This window comes from Physeter macrocephalus, chromosome 9, assembly GCF_002837175.3.
Source record: "Physeter macrocephalus isolate SW-GA chromosome 9, ASM283717v5, whole genome shotgun sequence".
NCBI lineage: Eukaryota > Metazoa > Chordata > Mammalia > Artiodactyla > Physeteridae > Physeter > Physeter macrocephalus.
Window position 1 is genome coordinate 5,546,215 of NC_041222.1, and position 20,522 is coordinate 5,566,736.

At 48.6% G+C, this 20,522-nt stretch overlaps 1 protein-coding gene across 1 annotated transcript in view; it reads left to right on the plus strand.

The window, feature by feature from the left end:
• Positions 1 to 20,522, plus strand: part of CDK5RAP2 (CDK5 regulatory subunit associated protein 2) — a 197,073-nt gene that overhangs the window by 148,989 nt on the left and 27,562 nt on the right. Inside the window, exons 24-27 of the mRNA XM_028493591.2 lie at positions 3,702 to 4,278; positions 6,594 to 6,826; positions 14,394 to 14,442; positions 17,094 to 17,284. Of these exons, the coding sequence (XP_028349392.1) occupies positions 3,702 to 4,278; positions 6,594 to 6,826; positions 14,394 to 14,442; positions 17,094 to 17,284 (1,050 nt within the window). The remainder of the gene's footprint in view (positions 1 to 3,701; positions 4,279 to 6,593; positions 6,827 to 14,393; positions 14,443 to 17,093; positions 17,285 to 20,522) is intronic.

Genomic DNA, 20,522 nt, shown 5'->3' on the forward strand with positions numbered 1-20,522 from the left:
GGGCCCGTGAGCCATGGCCGCTGAGCCTGCGCGTCCGGAGCCTGTGCTCCGCAGCGGGAGAGGCCACAGCAGTGAGAGGCCCGCGTACCTCTCCCCACCCAAAAAAAAAAAAAAAAAAAAGAAATCATTGTCTTCAGGATCCTAAATTTGTCATGAGGTGGCCATGGGGAAATACAGTCTCTGGGGAAATACTGAGCTGTGGGCCCTGTTCCCAATGGCGTATGCCTCCCAAGGCCTCCAGTCAGTACACTGAATACGTGGTCACAGGCTTCCGCGTGTTCTGGGCTTTGAGGAGAAAGCCACTCTCCCAGATGATCAAGTGCCCTTAGCTGAACTGTAGGAAGGTCCAGAACTGCACCGTTTCCTATAATGTAAATAAATGGTCCTGGGGACATCTTTTGATTTCTCGTTCGTGGTTAGTTGGTTACTAAAGGCTTCTTGACTGACTGGCAGTTTCCCCTTTCCTCTCAAACCCGCATCATTAGTGGCCTTTTTTCCTTTTTCTTATTGTGCTTGTCTCCGCCTGAATTTCCTCCCTTTAACTGTTGCCCAGCTGATGCCTCATCCTTCCGGTCTCTGCTTAAACGTCACTTTCCAGGGAAGGCCTTCCTGAACATTCCCATCAGCCCGCCACGTTTTGGTCTCGTAGCACCTTTGCTCAGTGACTGCCCTCCACAAGGCTGGTACTGCCTGTGATGGCTTCACTGCTGGCTCTTCCTCAGTAGCTCCTGGACAGAAACTTGAGAAATGGATGAAGGGGGTGCCACAGTCATTACTGGCCTTCTCATCGAGGACTGAGGGCTGTCTTTCCTTGTTACGCCCCCCTGAGCTGGGGACCCCAGTTGCAGGAGGGATATATCAGGAGGCAGTATTCAGACGGTTGGACCACCAGGCTTGGACAGGGGGGCTCTGCTGCTTACTTGCCTTGAACCTTGGGCAAGTTCTTATCTCTAAACCTCAATTTCCTCTTTTGTAAAATGGGGTCATGAGTGACGCCTCACAGGGTTGTTGTGACGATTAAGTGGACAGCATAGGTGAGGAGCTGGGTGCCTGGGCCAGGCCCCAGCACATAGTTATGTGTCCTGACGCCTTGGTACACCTGCAGGTTCACACGGTACACTACGGCTTATAATCCTCCATCTCTCGCACCCTCTATGCAGTGATTTTTTTAAATGAAAAAAATCCTCCTTTGGGCCTTTATCGAGGGCCACGGAGCAGAGAATGCAAAGCCGCATCGCCGTGCTGACGCTGAGCATGAGACTTGCCGCACTCCGGCCTGGGAGCCTAGAAGTCAGATCCTTGCCTCTGCGAAGCCACAGGTTGCTGTAGGTTAGGGACAGTTCTCAAGTCAAAATTTTGAGTGTCAAGCGTCTGAGTGTGTTGTAAGGAGCAGAGTTTAAAGTGGAGGTCTAAGCGTGGATGTGAGGATGACACCTCCCAGTCATGATGAGGGTGTGTGTGCGCGTGTGCGCGCGTGTGCGTGCGTCTAAACAGTCTGTGTCACGAAAGGACACGTGCACAGGGCTTACATTTGTCTTTGCCTCGTGATTACTTAACGAAAGTCATCAAAACGGATCTTTATTCCCATGAGTGAACATCACTTCTTGCCTTGAAATTCCATTATCGTGAGGTTGTTATAGCAAAGATATTTCCTTATCTTGGAGTGTGATTCACTGGAAAAAAGCCTTGTTGAGATTTCTCCCTCTGTGTCTCTTACACTCGTTCAGCCAGCAGGACTTACTGAGTACCTTCTCTGCTCCAGGCCCCATGCCAGACACTGGAGAAACAGGTGAATGACATGGTCTCCACCCTAAAGGACCTCAAGAGATGAGTTTTTCTAACAAATTTTGTGCGCTAATAATGCTCCATCAGGAGTGCTTCCTTGAGGTCACGTAGCGGCAGCTTTCTAAAATAAAAAAGTTTATTTTATGGTGTTTGCATCACGAGCAGAGAGGCAAGAACGGGCTTAAAGCCACGAGGAGCAGCCGCAGAGCCCAGAAATTGGAATATACAGTCTGACGAGGCTTTGTGTGTGCCTCTCCTTCTGAGAGGCCTCCTAGGTCATCTCATCCAACCCGCACTGCTGCCCCGGCAGTGTTTCCCCACGTCCACGAGCCTTTGTTCGCGAGCCTCCTGTGATAGGCGTCCTCTTCCATCTTTCAGCACTTTCAGGGAAGCAAAGGATATTCGTATTCGTTGGTCTCCTTCGCGTTCTGCGTGCCAGACACTGTTAGCCTTTTTGCGGGTATTGTCCCGTTTGATCCTGAAAGCAAAACAGAAGCCTTAGCCTTCGCAGTAATTGATGTTCTCTCCATTTTGCAAATGAAGCTACTGAGGCTCAGAGAGGGTAAGTCACCTGCCTAAGGTCACGCAGCTAGTAAGTGGCAGAGCCAGAGTGTGAAACCAGATCCGTTGGATTTCAGAGATGGGTTTTTCTGCTATATTCTGCTGCTTCTTAAGTATTCAAACCGCTCCTTGTATTGAGCTGAGCTTTCCCTGGACAGCAGGCATTGTGGTATGTGGTTAAGGACAGAAGCTCGAGACTCAGGCCCGACCTTGAAACCTCACAACAAGCACATAAGACATCTCTTTGGGGAAACTGAGGCTCTGGGCAGTGAGTTACTTGCCTAATGCTGTGCAGCCAGCAAGTAGCAAAGCTGGGTATGCGCCCTCTTCTCTTTGGCTTCAAAGCTGCGTATTCGTTCTGCAGTACCATTCCGCCTCCCACAGGAGTTTGGCCACATACCTGGGGATTTAAACTAGCTGTAAGGAGATATTTCCTGGTAGGATTGTGAGTCAGTGAAACAGCTTGCTACAGGGGACATCATGGCATCTCCGGAAACTTGTCGATGTGGAAATGAGAGGACGACTCTCATCTGCTGTGGGTTTTAGAATTACTGGTTTTTGATGTTCCTTCACTCATTCCTCAGTATTTTTTCAGCCCTTCCTTTACACCAGGTCTGGGCTGGGTGCTGAACAGGGCACTGAGAATGTGAAGATGAAAGGCCAGTCCCTGCTGGGAAGGAACTTGCAGTCCAGTGAGGGAGAGAGGAGCCCAAGTAACTAAGTGCTGTGTAAATAAATGAATAAGCCAGTTGTCAGTCATATGCTAGCACCGAGCACGTGGTACGTCTGTCTCGGGTGTTACGTATAAGGTGCTGTGGAAGCACAGAGGGGAGTGACTGTTTTGCATAGCTTGAAGACGGGCTTGCGGAGGAGAGAAAATCAGATCTAGGTGTTGAAGGATGAGGAGGAGTTCACTGAGGAGGGGTTAAGTAGGGAGCCAGGCGTATTCCAGGCAGGGGGAACAGCACATGCAAAAGCGTGGAGGCATGAGCAGCCTGGTGTGTGCAGGGAATTATGGTTAATTTAGTAGGGACTCTCCATAGGTGGTGCCAGGGGATGTTCCTGAAAAGGTTGCCGGGAAGTAGATCAAGCAGGGTCTCAGATGCTGTGAGAAGAAGTTTCGATTTAGGTGGGAGTTGGTGGTTTTCGTGGTTGAATTCACTTTTTAGATTAGAACAGTTGCTCTGAGGAAGAGGATGGATTGAGAGTGAAGAGGGAAGGCCAAGAGCCAGAGGGGCTTGGTGGGAGGCTCCCGCAGTGCTTTCTGCTTGGCGGTGGCTGTGAGGAAGGACCGAGGGGGATGGATTTCAGCAGTGGAGATGGAGACACCGACATAAATGTGTTTTGATTTTCAGACTCCGAAATTTACCAGCCTGATGACCTTGCCATCTTTCCACCATGCGAAGAGAATCCTTCTGAAGATTTTCCAGGCCCCACTTCCGTAGTAGCTACATACTTGAGTCCTAAGAGTCAGTTTTCCGCTAAAGTCAGTGTGGTTGAGACCGATCAGCTGGAGAACGGCGATACCTCAAACGATAAAGAAACCTTAAAACGGAAAATCTGTGACTTGGAAACCGAGCTCGAGGTCTACCGGAACTTCATATTGCAGCTTCAAAAGCACTCCCAGTTCAGTGAGGCCATCATCACAGTTTTGTGTGGGAGAGAAGGGGCCCAGGACGGCTTGAACAAGTCCAAGGGTGGTACCGACGAAGAAGAAATGACCTTTTCAAGTTTGCACCAAGTACGTTATGTGAAACACATGAAAATCTTCCACCCGCTGGCCCCAGAGATGACTGACGGCCGGGCGCTGGAGAGCCTCAGACTGCAGCTGGTAGACCAGGAATCTGAGCTGCAGAAGAAGAATCTGAACATGGAGCTTTTCGGTGAAATCCATAACCTGCAGAATAAGTTCAGAGATCTCTCACCCTCAAGGTATGTCCCACCTGTCTTCTCCCACGTTTAAGCCTGCAGTTCCCCAACTTGCCACTAGGTCGGCGCCCCTGAGCTAAAAGGAAATGAATGCTGCCCTGTGATGGGGGTCCGGTGTGAGCTGGGGAAGGCTTGAAGGCACCGTTAAGGCAGCTACGTCTGCGGGGAAGTGACACGTGAGGCCACAAGGAACAGTGGCTGTGCCCATACTAGTCTGTGTCTTCTGAAATTGGCCAAGCAGCTTTTGCCCTCCTCAGGCTGGGGACCCGGGGTTAAAGGTTTTATGCCAGTCACTTGGTGAGTTATAGTAAGTTTGCCGAATGGCAGTGTTTACCCCGACCCTGTTAATGGCTTTTACTGTGCCGGCGGCGGGGTGGCGAGGTGGAGGGCTTCGGCGGGGAGAGGGCGGTGCTGAAACGGATGTCCTAGGCAGGGTGGGGGGAAAGTCAATACTGGCCACATCTTTACCCTTCAAGGTCATCTTAGAGAAATAAGCCTGTGTTGAAAGAGAAGAATCCTCAGGTCACGAAGACACGTTTTACGGGCATAGGTGTATACGGTTTTGCTTCACGAGATTCGACAAGCATGGGGTCATTTGTAAAGCTGACCTTCATTCGTCACTAATTTGAGACAAAACACATTGTTCTGAATTGTCAGGGGCCAGAGTGCAAGTTTCAAGACTTCCCAGACAGTGCGGCTGAAGGCGGCTGGGTCAGACCCCTGCTTAGGCGCTTCTCTTGCTTAACCCTCACAGTCGCCTGAGAACGAGGTGTTCTTAAACCGTGTGTTTGTAGCTGAGGAAAGGGGGCCCCAGAGAGGCTGCTGTGACTGAGAAGGTGGCCTGGGAGGGTTCTCAGAGCCAGCTGGTCCGGTCCACGGTGCCCTGTGCTGATGCTCGGGCTCTTTCTCGTCCATTAAACCGGCCCCACCCGCAGCGCCTTCACGTGATCTCTCTGTGCTTACGTGGGGTTGAAGGTGGTCGCCAGTCATCGTTTCAGGGAATGGGGGACACGGCGAACGGAAGGGTCAGGGTCTCTGGCAAGCCACGCTGCGGCCAGCTTCCTGTGCCCACAGTTGGTAAGGAAGACAGAGCCACGCTTTCCTGAACTTGCGTTTTTCTCAGTGCCGACCAATACTTGTGGGCTCACGTAGGGAAAGACGGATGTGGCATCAGGAGGTGGTGTTGTATGGACAGAGTTGGGCTTTTTTTTTTTTTTTTTGACATCTTTATTGGAGTATAATTGCTTTACAGTGTTGTGTTAGTTGCTGCTGTATAACAGGGTGAATCAACTATATGTATACATACATCCCCATATCCCCGCCCTCTTGTGTCACCCTCCCACCCCTCTGGGTGGTCACAAAGCACCGAGCTGATCTCCCTGTGCTATGCGGCTGCTTCCCACTAGCTATCTATTTTACATTTGGGAGTGAATATATGTCCATGCCACTCTCTCACTTCGTCCCAGCTTACCCTTCCCCCTCCCCGTGTCCTCAGGTCCATTCTCTACGTCTGCGTCTTTATTCCTGTCCTGCCCCTAGGTTCGTCAGAACCATTTTTTTTTTTCTTAGATTCCATATATATGTGTTAACATACGGTATTTGTTTTTCTCTTTCTGACTTACTTCACTCTGTATGACAGACTCTAGGTCCATCCCCCTCACTGCAGTAACAAAGTTGGGCTTTGAAGGCAGAGCTGTGTTTGAGTGAGAAGTCTTCACTGTTTAACCAACCTGCCATCTCCAAGAGTCAGTTTCCTCTCCTGTAAACGGGGTGTTCATACAGTTGTTGCGAGATTGAGAGGAACAGATAACTTATAAAAAAACACTTAATTCAGTGGCTGACAGGTCATAGACCCTCCGTAAATGGTAGTTAGGATTATGATTATCCTCTGACCTTTCATGTGAGAGGAGAGAGTCCTGTTTTTGTTTTCCGGCCTTACAGTTTCTTTACTGTCCTTCGTGAGAATTTGTGCTGGGTCCCCTGACCCTGGGAGCACTCGTTTCTACAATTCGGAGTAGTATTTTTGAAGAGTGAGTGGAAACTAATTGTTCTCCTGAGTCCTTGCCAATCTGTACTTTAATTGGGGGCTTCGTAAGGTTAAAAATATTGCAGAACAACCTTTGTTCCAGCATGTGTTGGCTGTTTTGAAATTGAAGGAGGAGTGACCTTGTACAGTTGCAATTTTTCTAAAAGTATAGATACTTGCATAGCTGCAGACTTTTCAAAATTGTGCTCTGTCATTTCTCCAATTAGTGTTAAAGTCATGGAAATTCAATTCTAAAACAGTCCTAGCATTTTCTTTTCCCTCCTTTTATCAGATATGATTCGTTAGTTCAGTCCCAAGCCAGGGAGCTCTCCCTTCAACGACAGCAGATTAAGGACAGCCACGGCATCTGTGTCATTTATCATCGGCACATGAACACCATGATCAAGGCCTTTGAGGAGCTGCTGCAGGCCAGCGACGTGGATTGCCGTGTGGCCGAGGGTTTCCAGGAGCAGCTGAATCAGTGCGCGGAGCTGCTGAAGCAGTTGGAAAATCTGTTTCTCAAGGGTAAGTGGGGCGAGGGACTGCGGATCTTAAGACCCATCAGGAATTGATCCAGGACTTCTTGGAGGGGCCCGGGAGGAACGGACTCCTTGGCCTCACCTTCCGCCCCTCTGCCCTGATGAGATTATGGCAGAGCCCCACTGGCCGCTGCTTCCTTCTGGTGGCTGCTTCCTCCCGGTGGCCACTTCTGCGTGGTTGGCAGTCTGCAGTGTTCCAAACCTGGGGTCCAGTGGAGGGGCCTCAGGGGCCAGGCTGGTGAGGCGTGGCCACGTGGTTGTCAGTTCCTCCAAATTTTCAAGAGAAGATGGAAACCGGGGTTTGGCAGGTAAAGACTTGTGGATTTTAAATGTTGGCAGCGACAAACAAAACAAACAAACAAGAAAACCCAAACTTTCATCGGTTAACAACATATTCAAGGGTCAGAGGTGGTCAGAGAAAGGATGAAAGAAAACCTTTGCTACGTGCTAGGTACTTGAATAGATGTTATCGCATTACAATTAAAAAATAATAATTTGCATTTTTTTGAGATCTCAACAAAGATCTCCCTTATACCTTCATCCAGCTTCATCCGTTTTGCCATGTTTGCTCTCTCATTCTCTTTTTCTCTGTAGACACACACACACACACACACACACACACACACACACACACACACACACACACACACACACACACACACACTACTGATAATCTTTCCTAACCCTCCGAGAGTGGATGCGGTTGCTCCTTCTTCCCTGGGGAATCTCGTCCTCCCTTGGCTCCTAAGAGGACACCATTCAGAGTCAGTACTCCTGCCCACCCCACTGGCTGCCCCTTTGAAGCCCTGCCTTCAGCGCCGGTTCCAGATCTGAGCGGGTTTCCCCCTCCCTGCCGCCACGGCTCCAGCTGGCTGCCGTCACCTCACCTGGGTGGTTGCGGTCCTCTCCTCTGGCCTCTGTGCTTCCACCCTTGTCCCACAGCGGTCCGTTTTCACTGTAGTCAGAGTGGCCTTTACAAAGTGTAAGTCAGGTCATGACCGCTCTCTGCTCAGCGTCAAAGGCTTTCCTTTGTGAGTCATGAGGGTCAAGTTAAATCATGGACGTGAGGCCTTGGCAGAGTGTGTGGCTCGGTGCATGGCCCTGGAGTCCTGAGTGCTTAACTCGCATCTGCACTTGTGAGCCTGGGGGCTTCATCCTCAGAACAACTTGATTTATGTGAGGAACTTGGCCTTAACAGAGGGAGGTCAGTTGCACAAAGTCACAACTGACATGGCAGAACCTGGATTTGACCTCAGTCTTCGTGCCTTCATACATCCACACAGATGGGTCACGAGGGTCCACGTGTGTTCAGTGTGATGCCAAGATAGAACGTGGCGGTAGTTTGGCCTTCTGGGCCCAGGGAATGTTTTTCCTCCATTTTTAAAAAGGGCCCAACCGCTTAGGCGTGTCGCAGGCTGATTTTCTAGTACCAGCTCCCGGGACCTCTGACACAGCAGCGCTTGACTTTTTCTAGCTTTACAAAATCCACTTTTTTTCTGGCTAAGGTTTTCCAAATAAGCTAGTTTCCATTTTACTATTGGAGGGATAAGTGGGTCCTCAAGAGAGAGCTGTGTCTTCCTGGCCCGAGGCATTTTCCATCTGTCTCTTTTCTTCCTACAGGCCCTCAACCTGGGAGTGGGAGGCTGAGAGAGACTGCCTCTGGCACCAGATGCCCTCCCTCCCTCATCCACCCGCCTCCCCTTGATTTATTTTTTAGTTATTTACCTTGACAAGCCCAAGGAGATCTCACTTCTTGTTTCCTGTGGGTCTGGAAGCAGAAGCATTTTGGGCTTAGAAGACACCACAAACACAGAACTTAATTCTCTTCTACAAAAGGCATAAAAGTCTCAGGAACCTCACTACGGCAGCTCTTTTTCTTAGAGAATAAAATGTAACAGAGGTGGGTCTTTCTGGGATGCCATCTGAAGAGTCTGGCTCCTGAATTATGAAATGAGCTTAGCATAAAGTAATTTTATATTTGAGGTAGTTGCGTAGCGTGAGTTCTTAAAAAATTTAAATGTAGCCCCTTTTTTTTTTATTAATACAAAGCGGTACATGTTTATTGTGGGATAGCAGATAAGCTAATGCTCCCCTAATTTTATCATTTGTACAGCAAAACATGAACACCCTGGAGTGTATACTTTCCAGACCTTTTTTATACGTGTGTGTATTTTTGGTGGAAGTAGGATGATTTGCAACCTCTCTCTTTGTTCAGTTATAGATAATAAATGTTAATCTACGTTGTAGGTTTTAGTGGCTGCAGAGCATTCTTTTGTATGAATGTATCATAATTATTCCCCATTAGATGGATATTTAGGTCGTTTCCAGTTTGGGGCTATGATAAAGGACAGTGGATTGGAATCTTTGTGCATATCCTTGCTATTTCTTTAATGATACTTAATTGGTAGAACCCAAGAGGTAGGATGGTGGTGTGCTTTCTTAGTGCTGGTAAGGATTAAAGCTGGGATCCTTTTCTCGCTCCCTAGGCTAGGGAGTTCACTGGGGGTCTGGAGCCCTGCAAGATTTTGTGAGTGTGGGTGTTTTTCTGGGGTGATTGTCTATAAGTTTTAGATTCTCAAAGCGGGTTGAGACCCCAAATAGATCACGGACTGGTGTTGCAGTCCCAGGTTTTCCACCATATCCTTGTCCGTGGTACCTCCTGAGAGCAGCAGCATCAATCAGGGAGGCCGTGTTTTTGTCTTCAGGTAGTTTTGAGTGAGTGCCGAGGAGGAAGATGGTGAGATAGTCCCTGTCCTCAGCGAGCTCACCGTGTGTGTGAGGGTTTAGCCACATGAGTAGAAGACAGTGCTGGGATCCCTTCCCTTGGTGCTCCTTTGCCACAGGGGTGAACCCTAAACATCCATTTCTTTTTTTAAAATTAATTTTTATTGGAGTAGAGTTGCTTTACAATGCTGTATTAGTTTCAGGTGTACAGCAAAGTGAATCAGTTATACATATACATATATCCACTCTCTTCTGACCCGAAGCATCCATTTCTTTCAGGGGCTTCCAGGGTCTGCCTTTTCCAGCCCTCTAAGCTCGGGATGATAATGATGATTATGAAGGAGAACCAATGAGGAGGGCTGGTCTTACTGTATGCCAGGCATTGTTCTCAGCTTACTATTTAATATCCTCATTTAATAATGAGGAACAGAGAGGTTAATGTACTTGCTCAAGGTCACACAGGAAGTGGCCGAGTCTGGATTTGAGCCCAGGCAGCTTGTTTTCACAGCCTAACTTGACCCCCATGAGGTCGTGCCCCTCACACTCCTTTCAAATTGGGTGTCCTTGTCAACAATTTCCGTGGGCCTGGCTTTGCATTTCCCCACTTCTGGGACTTTGTTCAAATCAGTCCTTTTCTAAAAGGCTTTTACTCCCTCTCCACTTCTAGAAATTCTGCCCATCCTCCAGGAAGCTTCCTTTGTTCACTTCAAGTGAAAGCAAACCTATTCATTTTCTTTGTTGCCGGGTTGGTTGTAGCTCGCATACGGCATCACTTCTGGCCTTGTGACGGGGGCCATGTGATGGGGTGGAGAGAACAGAATCTTTGGAACCCGACAGGCCTGAGTTCAAATCCCAGCTTTGTGGTTAAGGGTCAGATTTCCTCTGTGAGGTAATAGCACCTGTCTGGCAGAGTTATTGGTGAGGATTAAATGAGATTATTAAAGCATCTGGTGTCCTCCTGGCCAGTACTGGGAGCTCAGGAGGTGACAGCAATGATTTCTTGTGGGCGTATCTTATTTCTTCAGAGCGTAAGCTCCTGGAAGGTGGGGGCCTGGTCTTGTCCTGGCCTCCCAGCCTGGGAAGGGACCAGACAGGTAGTGCCCGGTCAGGATTTGATGCTGCTGCTGGGAGGTTTGTGTGGTATGGACCTGGCTCTGGGGTGCCCTTGGATGAAATGTGCTCTGCCTGTCTGGCCCACATAGTTGAGCTTGGAGCGGGGGGCACTGTGGACTCTGAAGGGAGGCTTCCAGGGGGAAAGGATATTGGAGCTCAGTCTTCCACACTGGGAAGACTCACAGCTGGTGGGAAAGCGTGTCTTAGGAGTGGTGATGGGGCGTGCAAGCTCTGGTTAGCTACGTGAGCCAGGCTGTCCGATAGAATGGACATACTGTACTGAGTGTACTCTCCTGAGTATCTGTGGAATCTGCCCTCCACACAGCACCTTAGCTTCTTCTTACTTTTATAAAGCAGTTCTTTCCTGCCTGAAAGATCTAGATCAGTTGTCACCTCCTGTAAATTCTCTGATGGTCCAGGCTGGATCGTGCTTGTCTCCTCTGTGGGTCCTCCCCCAGCATCCGATGCCGCCTCTGTCACAGCACTGTCATGTAGTTGTCTTTTGGGTCCACCGTCCCCACTCAGCTGTGAGCTCACTGGGTCAGGCCCCTCATTCATCTCTGTATCTTCAGTGTTGGGCACAGGCACCCGGGAGGAGGACTGTAAATATTGAACATGAATTACCAGTGAGACGGAAAGGAAGAAACATCTAGGTCATGTAGGAGATGCCAGGCTCTGGTATTTGAACTTAATTTTGGACAATTGATGGGTTTTGACCTAGGGAGTACCATTTCAAAAGAGGCTTCTTACGTGGTGGCCGAGTACAGAGGGGTCAGTGAGGGGAGGGGACTGAAGGCGGGTCCATCAGTTACAAGCCTGTCCTGCATCGTGATTCTCGTGCTTGTTCAGCTATGTATCGGATAACTAGATGTCTCTTTATTTGGAAAGATGAAACCCCCCCACTGCCACATACTCCACAGCTTTTTAGGTGTAGCAATAAGATTTGCCTGAGAGATGGGAGAGTGTTTCCATGACGTGCTTCCTCAGCTTCTGCAATAGCCTGACAGATGGTACCCTGTCACCTGTGTAAAGGCAGATTCCACCAAGAAATTCAGTGCATCAGTTGTACCGACGATCTCCCTATGAGTCCCACAACAACAATTTGTCACTTGGTTTTAAAGAACTCTGTGGTGGAAGCGAAACGAGTGGAGTACAATTGTTGAGTCATTACAGGCTCCCCAAAGCATCTCTGGTTTGAAGAAGGGGTGCCCAGGGTCGCTGGTGGCATCCGGGTCATGGACTCCTTCGGTGATTGTGGACTTTGTTAGAAATCGAGGAGAGTTTTTTTGCCGGTTTTTTTTTTTTTTTTTTTTAGCGGTACGTGGGCCTCTCACCGCCGCAGCCTCTCCCGTTGCGGAGCACAGACTCCGGACGCACAGGCTCAGCGGCCATGGCCCACGGGCCCAGCCGCTCCGCGGCATGTGGGATCTTCCCGGACCGGGGCACGAACCTGCGTCCCCTGCATTGGCAGGCAGACTCTCAACCACTGCTCCACCAGGGAAGCCCCTTTTGCTGGTTTTAAGATGAGTTTACGGTTAGGTGAGCCAGAATGCTTGAAGCCTGTGCTGGGCCAGTTGTGGTCCCTGAGGCACGTGCCTCTAAAGAACGATGGTAGGGCTTCCCTGGTGGCGCAGTGGTTGCGCGTCCGCCTGCCGATGCAGGGGAACCGGGTTCGTGCCCCGGTCCGGGAGGATCCCACATGCCGCGGAGCGGCTGGGCCCGTGAGCCATGGCCGCTGAGCCTGCGCGTCCGGAGCCTGTGCTCCGCAACGGGAGAGGCCACAACAGAGGGAGGCCCGCATACCACAAAAAAAAAAAAAAAGAACGATGGTAAATGTGAAGCAGATGTCACATTATTGCTTGCCTGGCTAGTACATGTAGAGCCCTGAGCTCTTTGGAAGGCTAGGCTGGGGCAGACGGCCCATCCTTAGGGTCTAAGGGCCAAAATCGTATCATTAACTGAACATTAGTAAGCAGCCCTGTGCAGGTGTGAGAGGAAAATGCCAAGTGAGTTCTTCTTCTAAGGTACACTCATCCCTGCCCGTTCACGTGGAACTTGGAATGTCAGGGTCTTGGAAACTGACCAGTCAGGGGTATCAGACGTAGATTCCCCCCTTGAGGTGGGATGCAGAGGACAGAGAGGGGGAGCCCTTGAGAGCATCCCCTGGGGCGGAGGCCTGTCAACCTCTCCCTACCTCTTGGGGAGTCCAGATATCACACCAGTTTCGGTCGCGATGGAACCAGAGGATGGAGATGTAGATTTATGGTGGGCCAGCTGTGAGAATGTCTCCATTGCCCTTGCTTCACCGAAGCAGTAAAGTAGGTGAGAGTGGGAAGTGGGGAGCGTGGGAGAGTGGGAACATTCAACCTCCTGGATTTCACGTCTTTACCTTCAAGCGGAGATCCGGACACTGTGCCCGTAGGGTTATTGTGAGGCCTGAAGGAGACAGTGGCTACCGAGGACCCGCCCTCAGCGCCCATCCCAGAGCCCGTGTGCCCTGCGTGGTGCTGGTGCCTGGGGCCCGGCCCGGTGGGTGGAGAGGGAGCCCTGGCAGCCACCCAGCCGGCCTGGGGAGCTTGTGGGTGGGAACCACAAGATACAGAGCAGATGTGCGTGTCTCCCGTGATCTTCTCCTCCGCACTGTGGTGTTTGAGAACTTTTCCTTTTATGAGTAGTTTTGAAAATGGTACGTGTGGGTGCAGTTTAATTATAGTCTCATTTTTCCAGTGCTGCTGTAGAAGGCCTGTTCTTTTCTTTAGCCACGCGTTCGCTTCTTCAAAGAGCTCCTCCCAGTGTGCAGTTTCCAGCGTTCTGAAGTATCTTTAAACGAAAGTTGTTCATCTCTGAAATCTGGGCTCACGTGTTCCTTTCAAACAGCGCATGATGACACGCAGGGGGTGCAGAGCATTGTCCCCTACTGCGTTCTGAGCCACTTACTTTGTTTTCTTTTGTCATTTCTTCTAGTCATTCCCCCTGCTGCAGGCACCTGCTTTTTTAGCTGCACTCACAGCCTCCTTGTCCTAGGAATCCCACTTCTGAGAGCCTTTCCGGAGGAGGCAGTTTCAGTGTAGATAGAGCTGTATGCACAAAGATGTTTATTTTATTTATTTTTTAAAAGTGAAAAATTGGAGAGGGCCTAGACATCAGCTAGGGAACTGGCAGAAACTGGTCCATGTCCACCTCCAAGGGAATATTCATGTACTCATTAAACACGCCGTTACTAAGGCCAATTTGATAACTGAAATGCTCATAATAGTGAAATGCTCATAATAAAGGCCAAAGTGAAACATTAAGTCGTAATACAGTATCACCCATGTCAAAATGCGTGGAAGAAAGAATGGAAGGAAAGCCAGTAATACGTCTGTGGTGGGTACCTGGAGGGTAGCGATCTTCTTTCTCTTGATTCTGTTACCTGTTTCCTATAACAAGCCTGTATTCTGTTAGTATCAGAGTTTTCGAGAAGGAAGAAGAGCCTGCACCCAGCAGCGCCTATGTGATTGCTTTTTAGATTCAGTGCTGTCACCTTCCTCCTGGAACTAGTGCCAGAGCAGTGATAAAGGAGGAGTCTAGAGTCTGAGTGGTATTCTTGGTAATCCTACTTTAAATATCCGGGACTGTTATGAAGAGTGTTTATAAACAAATGGATGAGGAAGAAATTATTAGGGAGCACTTTTTTTTTTTAATGTTTTCCTTCTTGATGTTATCTCTGCTTCCAGGAAATTCAGTTGAAGTGGAAATGAACACCCAGAAGGAACTGAGAGAGAGGTGAGTGTGTGGCATTTTGGTAAGAAGGTGTTATGGGTTAGGTTTGTCTGCCAGCGTTTTGAGTATTAGTTTCCTGCGTCTTGTAAATAAAGCAAAAACACCTATGCAACTGACAGTGGTCATACAAAACCAGAAGTTCATGCCGTATGTCCTGCAGCCTTCATTCATTGGCGTTAGGTTGCTCTTGGCGTCTCTGTCGGGTGATTTGACCCAGATGACACATTCCTTCTGTTGGCTCCTGGATACTTGCAGGATGAATTCCAGGCTCCTGAGCCTGACCCATCTTTCCTTTTCATCATGTACCCCATGCTTCAGTCTTAATCTTTCTTTTGATTGTTCTCCCGACCACGCCTGTACACAAGCGGTACACTCTGCCTTCTTCCTCTTATAATTAAAAAAGTCCTTCTTCAGAGTCAGTTCACATGGAAACGGACCTTGGTCTCCCCGACACCCCCATCTCTCCACTGCAGCCCAGCATCAGTGACCCTTCCTATAGCAGTTGGCACATAATTACACTATGGCACTTAGCACATGGTATGATACTATCTTCTGCATTTATCTTTCTGTGCCCAGGATTCCTTGAAAGAGGTAAGGAGACAGCATTAACTAGGTATGGTGTGTGCCAGCTGCTGCCCTAGGCATTCACACCCGTTATTTCTGACCCTACAAGGTGAGCATTATGGTTCCCAGTTTAGGATGAGGACCCTGAGGGTCAGAGTTGCATACTTGCCATTAAGAGGCAGAACTGAGATTTGAACTTGAATCTGTTATACTCCAGCACCTGGGCTCTTACTGTTATTCCACATTGCCATTTGAGGGCAAAGACTTCTCTAATATCTGCACACCTGCTCTAGCCCCAGCTATCTGGCATGTGGTTGGAATTTTTAAAAAATGTTCATGGAATAAATGGATTGCAAACACTCTTAGCTTGCCTCTGTGGCCAACTGGAAACGTCAAGGTCTCGCCCTCCTCTGTTGACTTGTTCAAGGTTCTGACTGTCGTTAGTGCTATTGATGTTTCCCTCATCTTTGGAGTTGTGACCCTTTGGACTCCTGGGGGCAAAATAAAGAAATAAAGACCAGGCTGGGGTGCAGAGTTTTAGATTTTACTGGCATCATGAAGGCCACCAGCATCATTAGAGTGAGCAGGCAGGGAGGTATCACAGCTCACTGGAGGACATTTTAATCAGGGCTTCTGTAAGTTTAGAAGAAACTTTCCTTTCCCACTGCAGTATTCTCAAGACCCCTCCTAGTTCAACCCTCCACTTCCGTCCTGATAATAACGGTGGGTCATGTCCCACCGGCAGGCTGCGGAGAGGGCAGTAAGGGCCTCCCCGAGTGGAGATAGTCTTCGCTGAGATCTGAAGCATGAGGCTCCGGGGCGTGGCTTGTTGGAAGAGTGTCCCCCCTCGAGGTGACGGAGACACGACCCCTTTGAGCTGCGTGGCTGGTGCGTGGAACGTGAGGCTAGAGAGGCAGGCAGGGCTGCCTTGGGCTGGTCCTCAGATACTGCATTAAGAGCCCAAATCCTGTTCTACAGGAAGAGGGGAGTCTTTGAAGGAGAGTAAGCTGGGACTAGACATGATCAGATTGGCCATTTTGAAAGCCGACCGTGGTTGCTTGGAGAATGGCAGGGAGCCTCTTTTGGCCTTCCTCAGCCACGTGTCACCCTTCCCTTTCTGGCAGGTTTGTTTCTGTTCCTTCTCTTCTGCTGTTTTCAGCTGTAGGCTTAGTGCTCACGCTAATTAAATGGGTGCCCTCGGCCCCTTCTGCACTTTGCAAGGCAGCAGCAAGCCATCGCATCCATCACGCTGTCTGAGCACAGTTGCATCTGCTGTTTACCTGTTAATGAATGCGTTGCAGCTTTGGAGTCCTTTGCTCTTGTCTGAGCTCATGAATAATGAGACAAGAAGTAATAGGAAAAAGTGGGAGAAAAAAGAGCTTAAATTATGGAGCTTATCGGTAATGGGGATTCACGTGGGCTCTTCACAGAGTTCAGGGTGGTTTTCCTCCCGGCTTAGGTGGCCCTTGGGAAATATAGGTCAATAAGCAGATGATTGCCTCAATGGTGATACCGGAATCTGCTTGCGGACCGTGAGGGTTTTGAGGTTTTTAAACCCATAAGTCCACCTCGTGGGTTTGGGTTGGCCCCCCCCACATTCTCCTGGGGCCTTGGAGCCAGACAGACGTGGATTCAGATGTGTGCTCTGCCACATACAAGCTGTGAGACTGTGGGCAAGGTTCTGAGGCGCCTCCGTCCCCGCAGCTCTAAATGAGGATGGTCCTCCCTACCTCAGAGGGATTCTGTGAGGACCAAGGAGGACAGTCTGTGTAAATTGCCTGGTACAGAGCGGCCAGTTGATAAGCAGCTGCCACTGACTCATGCCCTCTCTCAGGGTCCCTCCACTACCAGCCAGACGGTGGCTCCCCCTCCTTCACTGGCTCCAAATCAAGCCCGCTGAGCCCTTTTTTTGTTTGTTTTTAGAATATCCTTGCTAAAAAATGCTCTAGGGAAACAAAAAGCCTCCAGAACACCATTGCAAACATGGGTAAATTACAGAGAGCCAGTCATCTTAAGTGTTCTTTAAGTCGTGGTCCTGGTTTGGGATCGTAGTGTGGAAAATGATTTCTCTTTCAATCCCAATGGTCAAGGATTGAGGAAGACAACTTAAGCTACCAACACATTCTCCCTGAGTCTCCTGCGCCCTCAGCCTCCCGCGCGCTGTCCGACTGTCACGTGCTGTCCGACTGTGAAATGTCCGAGAAGTCCTCCTTCTCACGAGACCAGAAGCAAGACAGCGAGACCGAGAAGACTTCGGTCCTGGCAAACAACGTTTCTCAAGGTCAGCCAAGCGTCACTGAGCGTCGTAAAGCTAGCCAAAGTTTCCTGCTTTGAACGATAATTTGCCGTCTTGCCTTCGTACTAAAGCAGAGTATAGTGACATTTGAATAGTTACCAGGTGAGAGGAGATCCTGCGAGGGCCCAGGCCAGTTGTTCAGAGCATCATTTATCACCGGGGAAAGCTACGGTTGTTGAAAGTGTTGGAGATTGGGAAAAAGTCATTTTTATTTTTTACTGATGACGTGCTCTGTGACTTGACGTTCCTTATCTGGCAGGCTGGAAAGCACTGGGGTTATGGATCAGGCCTAGCTAGGTCTGGTCCATTTCTTGCTGTCTCTTTTGAGCTCTTCCTAAGGTGGTGTCACTTTGGGGACCGTTGCTTTGAACTGTACGGGGGCCCGAGAGTACCTAACCCCCTGTTTGGAGATTTTGAATTCAATAAATCTGCTGTGTTTCTCTTTAGTGTAACCCTCGGCCCTTTCCGTCAGCCCCTTGTCCTGCCTCTGGGCATGGAGCCGTGGGCTCAGTTGGCAGAATCAGCCTCCCGTGACCCCACCTGCCTCTGAGCTCCCCTTTACCCCTTCTGTGTTTGCAGTCGTGATTGCCTCCTGTTGGGCATTAGGTAGGGCTTACTGTTCATAAGTTCAAGGACTAGTATAGACCAGAACAGACAGACCTTTTCCAGTAAAAGGCTGGGTACTATGTACCTTAGGCTTTGCAGAGCATATGGTCTCCGTTGCAGTTACTCAGTCGTGCTGTCGCGGCATAATGCAGCTGTAGAAAATATGTAAATGCATGAGTGTGGGTATGTCCCAATAAAACTTTATTTACCAGAACAGGTGGTGGGTGGATTTGACACAGGGGCCATAGTTTTCTGAGCCCTGGTATAGACGCTGGACCTCAGCTGACATCCTCTGGTCTGTCCTTTTTCCAGTGGGTTGTTTGCAAGGTGCCCAGAATGGACCCAGGGAACAAATCAGACACCTCCCTGCTAAAAACTCTTTGTTGACACCGGATCACATTAGAACCAGTGTTTCAAAATTTTTAAATCCTTTTTTTAGCAGCAGAAATCCCCCCTCCCTTTTTTTTCCAGATGAAACTGAATATATATAAAAGATACAAAAGATACACATTTTTTCCAAAGGAGTGGAGCCTGTATCCCCAGTGGCACCTCCGAGGCTCCTTTAGGATATGCAGGGGCCAGAGGAGCACAGTTTGAAATCATACCTAGAGCATGAAGTGTACACGTTTGATGTAACTCGGGTATCAGCTGGGGTCCTCCAATAACCAGTTACCTAGATGTGCTTTCTTTGGATTTCTGGCCGTATCCCTCTGCAGTTTCTGTGAGTTTCTGTGTACTTGGTTTCTCTTGGTTATTTCTGGCTCTGCTCTCTGCCTTCTCCTGCTTTGGGTTAGACCATGAATTGTTTCCCTGTCCCTTGTGCTGCCTCCTGCTGCCCGAGACCACTCCCACAGGGCCTTTGTGGGAGGAGCAGACTGAGGTGTCAGGGACTAGAGGGGCGGGGTTTACAATGCAGCGAGCCTGATCATCGACGGCATATTTGTGATCCCTGTTCTTTAAGACCCGCCTGCTACGTTGGGTGGTCCCAGGCACTTCCCCTTTCTCCCCCAGCCTGCCTTCCTTTTTTTCACTCTAGACCCCGTCCGCCACCCCAGCCTTGGTTTATTTCCAGTGTAGAGCCATCTTTTACTTCTTATTCCTCTGAGGACCTATGACCTTGGGCTTCTCAAGTAGATTATCAGGCACTTTCCTGAATGGGGACGGTGCTCTCTGGAGCTGTCCTAATTAACCCACTGTTAGCTTTTTTGGGTTTGTTTCTCTTCAGACTTTTGGTCTCTGCATCTGTTTTTCCTTTTGTCACGCTTGTAATCTGAGCAGAAAGATAATTTAGTACTTGTCCTTTTTTCACTTAGCATTATATCATAAGTTTTCCAACGTGTTACATAACATCATTTTCAGTGGCTTTGGAATAGTCCGTTGAATGGCTGAACTGCAGTTTTCCCTATGTTCCCCTGTTGCTGAACATTTAAGTCATTTTCTAAAATTTCACAATTGTGAACAGGGCTGCAGGGAGTATCTTTGAACATAAAGCTTTCCCCTTATTCTGGAGCATTTTCTTAACCTAGATTCTATAAATTGGAACTACTAGGCAAAAGATATTTATACTGTCGTTTTTGGTGGCTGCTTCTTGCAGGATTTATGGGTTTAAAGAGCCGGCGTTTGTCAGAAGGGTATTATTGTAAGAGGGACAGATATTTCTCTCCTCTGTTAAGATGAGTATAGTATTTCTTTCTGCCCAGTTAGGGCTGCATAATTAACAAGCGGTGTCCAATTCGACCGGGAGTGTTTCCTTAAGGCCAAGGGATGATTCCAGCTTCCAACCAGGCTCAGTAGAAGATGTGTTGTACTGATCGCTGCTGAGTGTTTTTGCCCCAGAAGCCGGCAGTATGTGACGTGGATAAACCAGGAAGGAAGGCTGCAGTCAGAACAGATAAGTTCCTGGCTCACTGAGACCTCACTGGCCTCTGGAAGATTTGCAGGGCAGCAAGGCAGGAACGGGAGGTGCGTTGCAGTGCTGCTTCAGTTTATTGCAGGCGGGGTCCACAGACAGTCCGCCAAATGACTTGCTGCACTCCTGGCATTAATAGGAGATAGCTGAAGATCTGGGAATTAAGTCGTCTCGTAAACATTCAAATTCGTGGCAGAATTACTATTTAATTAGGAAGAGATCTGTAACATTGCGATACTTTTAAATGAAAGTCATTTTGGAGGAATTAAAACTGGGTCATAACATTAGTATAATGTTTTAAAACAAATATTACCAAGACAAAACTGAGTATACCCTAATTGATGAATTAAAGACATTAGTTTTGCCTTTGGATACTTAATGTGATTATGCTGTAAACACTGATACTAGAAAGCTACCTCTGGACTGGAACTGCACTTCCTTCTTTCTTCGTTAAAGTGCGATGTGGCAGAGGCTGAGAAAATAAAAGCATGCTCATTTTAGAAAATTCAGAAAATTTAAATTTCTATATATTGTTAAATATTATGTTAAAATATAGTATTAAACTTTTGAGAAGCCTAAGATATACCACCTAAAGGCAATCTCTGTTAATATTTAGGTGCATTTCCTTCTTTTGCATATATGTGTCTTTCCCGTCTGCAGATTTTTTTTTTTTTTTTTTTTTTTTTTTTTTTTTTTGGTGGTCCGCGG